This window comes from Galeopterus variegatus, unplaced genomic scaffold, assembly GCF_000696425.1.
Source record: "Galeopterus variegatus unplaced genomic scaffold, G_variegatus-3.0.2 Scaffold4228, whole genome shotgun sequence".
Lineage (NCBI taxonomy): Eukaryota > Metazoa > Chordata > Mammalia > Dermoptera > Cynocephalidae > Galeopterus > Galeopterus variegatus.
The window spans coordinates 73555-82111 of record NW_007730339.1 but is presented as its reverse complement, the minus strand read 5'-3'; the positions used below and the strand labels follow the sequence as shown (position 1 = coordinate 82111).

At 37.5% G+C, this 8557-nt stretch overlaps 1 protein-coding gene across 1 annotated transcript; it reads right to left on the bottom strand.

Moving 5' to 3' along the window:
• Window positions 1-416: 416 nt before the first annotated feature.
• On the bottom strand, window positions 417-968 carry LOC103602623 (keratin-associated protein 21-1-like). Its single transcript, XM_008587042.1, has one exon. It carries the CDS (start codon window positions 966-968, stop codon window positions 417-419), a length of 552 nt encoding a protein of 183 aa, XP_008585264.1.
• Between the last annotated feature and the right edge of the window lie 7589 nt (window positions 969-8557).

Sequence of the window (8557 nt, the reverse complement as noted above, 5' to 3'; positions counted from 1 at the left end):
TAACCAGATTTAATGAGGAAGTATGATAAAAATATAATAAAAAAGTGAAGGAATTTTTTTTTCCTTTTTGTCTTTTTTACTGATCGGCAACGGGATTGCAACCCTCGGTGCTGCGCCCGCACCATGCTCAACCAGTGAGCGGGAACCGGTCTCCACATGGGATCTGAACCCTCAGCAGGAGCGCCGCCATGCTCCCAAGCGGCGCACTCTCCAGTGCGCCACCAGGCCGGCCCAAAAGTGAAGGAATCTTTTGAAAATAGATAACATAATATTCCAAATGATTTTGATCAATAAAAGTGTCACATTCCAAATCTAAACTATGTTTTTGTAGGTAAACGTACATGAGTGTACCTTGGCAACACGATGAGTCTGATGGGATGAGTAGCTCCAGCAGTTTCTCAGTAGAACCCATAGGATCAGTATCTGCCACAGTAAGATGGGCGGCACCAGCCATATCTATATCTGCCATAGCCACAGCCATAGCCACAGCCATAGCCACAGCCATAGCCACAGCCATAGCCACAGCCATAGCCACAGCCATAGCCACAGCCATAGCCACAGCCATAGCCACAGCCATAGCCACAGCCATAGCCACAGCCATAGCCACAGCCATAGCCACAGCCATAGCCACAGCCATAGCCACAGCCATAGCCACAGCCATAGCCACAGCCATAGCCACAGCCATAGCCACAGCCATAGCCACAGCCATAGCCACAGCCATAGCCACAGCCATAGCCACAGCCATAGCCACAGCCATAGCCACAGCCATAGCCACAGCCATAGCCACAGCCATAGCCACAGCCATAGCCACAGCCATAGCCACAGCCATAGCCACAGCCATAGCCACAGCCATAGCCACAGCCCAGGCTGCGATAGTAATTGCTGTAGTAGCACATGGTGTTAAGATTGGAAGGTTCAGGTGAGCAGCAAGGAGTTATTCCTCTTTGTTTAAATGCCATCATCTGCATGGGGCCTCTTATATACTGTCAGCGGCGGGTGGGGAAAACCACAGGCATTGCTGACCCCATAATTTCAAATAACTTCCTCTAGAAAAATTTGCTGAATCTTTTGATTACTTAGGAAAAGAGAATTCCTCATAATTAAGATTGCTTTTCTATTATATAGTGTCCTAAAATTAAATCACCTAATTCAATAAGGCATTTTTGTTCTATTTTGAAAAACAATTACTTAGTGTATGATTAATTCAGGTTTATTATCAGTTGATCATTCTCTCTCTACTCCCAAGTTAGCACTAGGTCTGAAAGTCCAGGACTGCATTTCCCAAGGTGACTTGCAACACAAGATTCTGCATGAAATTTTACCAAGGAGAGTGACTTGAATAAAATTTCAAAGGCGTTAGAAGGCATTAGAGGTTCTCTTGAGTCTTTTGATTCAGTAGGAAAAATGAGAGCCCTCATTACTAAGATTACATTGCTTTTCCGTCAGAATAATTTCCACCAAATCACGTGCTTTTGTAGATTTTTGTTTCCCCATTTTTTATTGTAAAGCTTACCCATATTTAATTAGTTTAAATGATATGTCCTGATGACTTGGTATGACATAAAACATATAGTCCTTTCTCCAAGTTTTGGTTTGTTGGCCTGTTTGTTATCTAAAAGTAATTTCAATTTCTCAAAAGGCAGTGTTAGAATTGAGATTTACATATGTGAGTTTGTGAGTGCATGGAAGAGACAAGATAGAGAACTGGACTAAAAAAAAAGATCATTTCTGTAATGTGGCACTTCTGAGTTTTAGGGTATATGCATATTAAGCATTTATAGATGCTTCCAAACAGTTTTCATATGGGTTGAGCCAATTTGCATGTCCACTGTTAATGTTTGCAAGTTCTAATTTCTACGCATTCTCAGAATTATTTGGTATATTCATTCTCTTTAATTTCAGCCATTCTAATGGGTATGCAGTGCTATTTTATGTTGTTGTAATTTGCATTCTCTTGCTTTATTGAGGTTGGTTACCTTTTTTAACCTCAATTAATTATTTCACTGGCTAAGACCTATAGTACAGTCTTGACTGCATGTTGTAATAATGGTCATACTTGTTTTGTTACTGACCGGAAGGAGAAAGTATTTTATATTTCAGCATTAAGTATGATAAATAGGCTATAGATTTTATGCATTCTATATTTATCAAATTAAAGAATTTTTTTCCTAGTCCTGCTTTACTGATTCAAAAAATTAGGAATAAATATTGATTTTTAGCATGTTATCTTCATCTATTGCTGTATTCATATAATTTTCTTTTTTCATGAATTTGATGAATTGCACTGAGTTGTCTGATATTAATACAATTTAGGATTTTACAATTTAGGAATATAGCTCCTGGAAATTGGTTTGATAATATCTTGTTTCAGATTTTTATAACTATAATCACAAAATATNAGTAGCTCCAGCAGTTTCTCAGTAGAACCCATAGGATCAGTATCTGCCACAGTAAGATGGGTGGCACCAGCCATATCCATATCTGCCATAGCCACAGCCATAGCCACAGCCATAGCCACAGTGATAGCCACAGCTCAGGCTGCGATAGTAGTTGCTGTAGTAGCACATGGTGTTAAGGTTGGAAGGTTCAGGTGAGCAGCAAGGAGTTATTCCTCTTTGTTTAAATGTCATCATCTGCATGGGGCCTCTTATGTACTGTCAGCGGTGGGCGGGGAAAACCACAGGCATTGCTGACCCCATAATTTCAAATAACTTCCTCTAGAAAAATTTGCTGAATCTTTTGATTACTTAGGAAAAGAGAATTCCTCATAATTAAGATTGCTTTTCTATTATATAGNCAATAAGTAGTATTATCCATTGGAAAGTTTATTGAAAAATAAACATAAAATTTTCTCACATGACAGTTGTTGGGTTAAGTTATTAATAGGATACGCTATAACAAAGGAAATTATCTTTAATATGTATGATAGTCCAGATGTTTTTGGTCAATTAGGATTGAGATATGCCAAATATGAACTTATTTTTCCAGGTGTCCTAGTATTTGTTATGAGTCATGTGGAATTATGAAAATAAAGAACACTAGAAGCAGAGTGTGAATCAAAGAAAGAGGAATCCAGGCTTAGCTATTCAAAGTGAATCAAAGAAAGAGGAATCCAGGATTAGCTACTCAAAAAGATCCTCACTGATAGGCCAGTATCTGCCCTGGCAGAACAAGTGATAGTAGCCATATCCTCAGCATAGCCAGGATAATCCTGTGGTCTCTGGGATGGAATCAGGGTGGAAGGAGAAGGCAGCTGGCAGAGGTGCAGGCCACAGAACTATACCTATAAATTCTGGTCCACAGTTCTACAGAGTCTGATAAATTAACATTAGAACATTGCCTCATGGGTTATTGTGAAGTTTATCATGACAGAATAATAGATTATGTCACTTTTTATATGCTATTTGCTGGCTGAAGAATTGGGCTCATATTTTTCTTTTTATAAAATTTCCATCATTGTTATTTGAATGGAAAAAGAGGCGCTATTCTTCACAGACTTTCTTTTTTATTTTATTTTATTTTATTATTTATTTATTTATTATTGGTTATGAATGTTCATGAGACACAAAGCTGGTTGTCACCCCTCATGCCCAAGATGTGAAGGCCAGATTCATACTGGCAGCATGCCCATTCCCACAAATTACGTTTGTACTCTGTGTCCTTCACCCAATTACCCCCAACCTCCCTCTCCCTCCCCCTTTCCCCACCATTCCACTTTGTATCTCAATGTATGTTCTGTCCCTCTGCAAGTCCAGCTTACCACTGTGGTCTTTCCTTTCTTCTTTCTCTCTTAGCTCCCACATATGAGCCAACAGGTACATGAAAAAATGCTCAACATCACTATTCAGAGAAATGCAAATTAAAACTACATTGAGATACCACCTCACCCGAGTTAGACTGTCTATAATCAAAGAGATGGGGAATAACAAATGCTGGTGAGGGTGTGGAGAGAAGGGAATGCTCCTACACCGTTGGTGGGACTGTCAATTAGTACAACCACTATGGAAAACAGCATGGAGGTTTCTCAGACAACTACAGATAGATACTCCATATGACCCAGCAATCCCACTTCTAGGTATATACTCGAAGGAATGGAAATAATCATGTCGAAGGGATACCTGCACTTCGATGTTCATCACAGCTCTGTTTACAACAGCCAAGATACGGAACCGACCTAAATGTCCATTAATGGATGGTTGGATAAGGAAATTGTGGGATCATATTTCAAACTGTAAATTTAATATATTTAGATATATATGGTATGTGGACCCCTGTTTGTATTCATGCTCTCATCACTGCAATTCATCACTGCAAATGCTAGCACTGAGCCTGAATGGACACTGGTCTTTTTAAGCAAAAATCTAAAACACAAGAAAAGTGCTGAGGACAGCAGTTTTAGTTTTCTTTCTCTTTCACCCACCATGTTGATCTCTCAGTTTCTGGTACTCTCCTTGTGTCTCTCTGTTTCTCTTTCTATGTTTCCCTCTCTTTCTTACTTCTGTTACACACACACAAACACAAGGAAAAACTATGAGAAAACATTACAGGAAATGTGATATAGATTTTACTGAAAAACAAGAATTTTTTTTCTTACATACATTTTTTAACCAGAATTAATTAGGAAGTATGATAAAAATATAATAAAAAAGTGAAGGAATCTTTTGAAAATAGATAACGTAGTATTCCAAATGATTTTGATCAATAAAAGTGTCACATTCCAAATCTAAACTATGTTTTTGTAGGTAAACTTACATGAGTGTACCTTGGCAACACGATGAGTCTGATGGGATGAGTAGCTCCAGCAGTTTCTCAGTAGAACCCATAGGATCAGTATCTGCCACAGTAAGATGGGCGGCACCAGCCATATCTATATCTGCCATAGCCACAGCCATAGCCACAGCCATAGCCACAGCCCAGGCTGCGATAGTAATTGCTGTAGTAGCACATGGTGTTAAGATTGGAAGGTTCAGGTGAGCAGCAAGGAGTTATTCCTCTTTGTTTAAATGCCATCATCTGCATGGGGCCTCTTATATACTGTCAGCGGCGGGTGGGGAAAACCACAGGCATTGCTGACCCCATAATTTCAAATAACTTCCTCTAGAAAAATTTGCTGAATCTTTTGATTACTTAGGAAAAGAGAATTCCTCATAATTAAGATTGCTTTTCTATTATATAGTGTCCTAAAATTAAATCACCTAATTCAATAAGGCATTTTTGTTCTATTTTGAAAAACAATTACTTAGTGTATGATTAATTCAGGTTTATTATCAGTTGATCATTCTCTCTCTACTCCCAAGTTAGCACTAGGTCTGAAAGTCCAGGACTGCATTTCCCAAGGTGACTTGCAACACAAGATTCTGCATGAAATTTTACCAAGGAGAGTGACTTGAATAAAATTTCAAAGGCGTTAGAAGGCATTAGAGGTTCTCTTGAGTCTTTTGATTCAGTAGGAAAAATGAGAGCCCTCATTACTAAGATTACATTGTTTTTACGTCAGAATAATTTCCACCAAATCACGTGCTTTTGTAGATTTTTGTTTCCCCATTTTTTATTGTAAAGCTTACCCATATTTAATTAGTTTGAATGATATGTCCTGATGAGTTGGTATGACATAAAACATGTAGTCCTTTCTCCAAGTTTTGGTTTGTTGGCCTGTTTGTTATCTGAAAGTAATTTCAATTTCTCAAAAGGCAGTGTTAGAATTGAGATTTACGTATGTGAATTTGTGAGTGCATGGAAGAGACAAGATAGAGAACTGGACTAAAAAAAAAAGATCATTTCTGTAATGTGGCATTTCTGAGTTTTAGGGTATACGCATATTAATCATTTATAGATGTTTCCAAACAGTTTTCATATGGGTTGAGCCAATTTGCATGTCCACTGTTAATGTCTGCAAGTTCTAATTTCTACGCATTCTCAGAATTATTTGGTATTTTCAGTCTCTTTAATTTCAGCCATTCTAATGGGTATGCAGTGCTATTTTATGTTGTTGTAATTTGCATTCTCTTGCTTTATTGAGGTTGGTTACCTTTTTAAACCTCAATTAATTATTTCACTGGCTAAGACCTATAGTACAGTCTTGACTGCATGTTGTAATAATGGTCATACTTGTTTTGTTACTGACCGTAAGGAGAAAGTATTTTATATTTCAGCATTAAGTATGATAAATAGGCTATAGATTTTATGCATTCTATATTTATCAAATTAAAGAATTTTTTTCCTAGTTCTGCTTTACTGATTCAAAAAAATTATGAATAAATATTGATTTTTAGCATGTTATCTTCATCTATTGCTGTATTTATATAATTTTCTTTTTTCATGAATGTGATGAATTGCACTGAGTTGTCTGATATTAATACAATTTAGGATTTTACAATTTAGGAATATAGTTCCTGGAAATTGGTTTGATAATATCTTGTTTCAGATTTTTATAACTATAATCACAAAATATATTCCCATTCTTGTAGTGTTCTTATTATGTTTGATTTTGATAGTATCTTTTGCCTTTCTCCTATTGTGTGTAAGAGTATTTACATGATTGATATTACTTTTTTCTGAAGTGGTTTAAATAATTCATTAAGAAAGTAATCTGGGCCTATAGTTTTTTTTTTTTGCCTGAACATCTTTAATAGAGGTGTATTTTCTTTAACAGGTATCAGGCTATTTGGTTTCCAATTTCTTCTTGTCTATGTTACTCAAATGGTATTTCCTCAGATGAAATTTCATTTTCTCTTGTTCACTGTATGAGTGGGGGATGAAGAAGATGAAAAAAAATGAGTTGCGGCTGCTAAGGAAAAGTTGAAACCATGAGTATGAGAATTGGTGTTCTAGGAGGAAAGCCCTGCACCATGTGTGGGGAGTTGGTGAGAAGGGCTTTTTCCTGGAGCACTTCTTGCACAAGGCTAGCATAGTAACTAAGTCAACAAACAGGAGGCATGGCAGACTTTTTTCTTTCTTTTTTTTTTAACTGCAGAGGAGCCATCAGTAGAATGTGATGTGGAAGGAATAAATTATACAATCATAGAGGAGTGCAGCGGTGTCAGGAAACTGCAACGGTGTATATATATGGGAATAATGAGGTTTTTGTTGGCAAGATATCATTTACACGTTAATGTGTGAAAATAAGGGTGTAGCCAGAACAAGTGATTATAGAAGAGTCCTCAGAGTCACATGAAAGCATTTTATATGAGTAGTTTAGACAGAACTGGTGTCTAGACATTTGTCTTTGTCTTTTGTTTTAAAATGGTTGGTACAATGTATATTGAAATATTTCAAATAGAAAAGTGTAAAACTAGTAGAAAGAATTTCTGTGTCCTCTGCCCTCAGATTCCCCAATTGATAGCATTTCAATACAGCTATGTTTTATGCTTTACTCCGTCTTCCATCTCTATCTCTATCTTTATCTTTTTCTCTCTCTCTATCTCTGTCTCTCTCTCTGTCTCTCTCTCTCTCTCTGCCTTTTCTATCTCTCTCTTTCCACTATCTCTACCACTAGACTTATATCTCTATTATATATCATAACCTGTGATTTCCACTGTCCCGGATGTGGGTACTGTAGAGATTACCCATTGAAATCCCTATTCTGGGATTGAGGCTTCTCCAAACACAATTTTGCCTCATTCTTTGGGGTCATCTACACTTACAGTTGCCTTGGGCTTGCTGCAGATATTTTCTCACAGTAGCAGAGGGCATGGAACCATTTTAATCTTCCTCTCCTTTCAGTTGACAATAGAGGAATTTTGAGCAAATAGGGAGACATTAGTATTCATGGAAAGCCTAAACCAGCAGTTAGAAAAGACTCTGCTTAAAGATTTTCTTTAAGGAAAAATGTAAGATTTTACATGCTATTTACAGCATGGAGTCAGGTGGAGGGAGCAAGATGTTTTGGTGAAGAGAAATGAAGGGCACAAGGAGAAGCTGAACTGAGTGAAGCCCAGCTATGGAGGTGTGTGCACAGAGCATCCCTCAAGGTATGTGTTTTATGTATGTAGCTGTTGAATTGATATTAGTTCTTTTAGCTTGTACTAGAGCAATTTTATTTGTTAGTCTCATTTTAACTGAGGGAGGTTTGGGCAAATGATGTGATCTATATAAATTATAATCCCTTAGTTTCCTTAGAGGGATTGAAAGGTTGAATGAGGGAGAAAACATGTCTGAGCCTTGCACATGAATGGAGTTTCCCGTTACCTGACAAGCAATACTATTTTATACAGTATTGTCATTTGACCATCCAGACTCTTTAGATATGTGATGTATTTCCACAAAGGTACCTGTTTTTACCACATGCACTTAAATGAAATATGTACACTCCTATATATGCATATAGCTGGTGAGGTTGTGGAGGAAAAGGAACTCTCATACATTGTTGGTGGGACTGCAAAATGGTGCAGCCTCTATGAAAAGTGGTATGGAGGTTCCTCAAACAATTGCAGATAGATCTACCATATGACCCAGCTATCCCACTGCTGGGAATACACCAAGAGGAATGGAAATCATCAAGTCGAAGGTATACGTGTTCTCCAGTGTTCATTGCAGCACTCTTTACAATAGCCAAGAG

Excerpts from the sequence above, each read along its gene's own strand:
- LOC103602623 (XM_008587042.1), bottom strand. The coding sequence starts at position 968 with ATGCAGATGATGGCATTTAAACAAAGAGGAATAACTCCTTGCTGCTCA.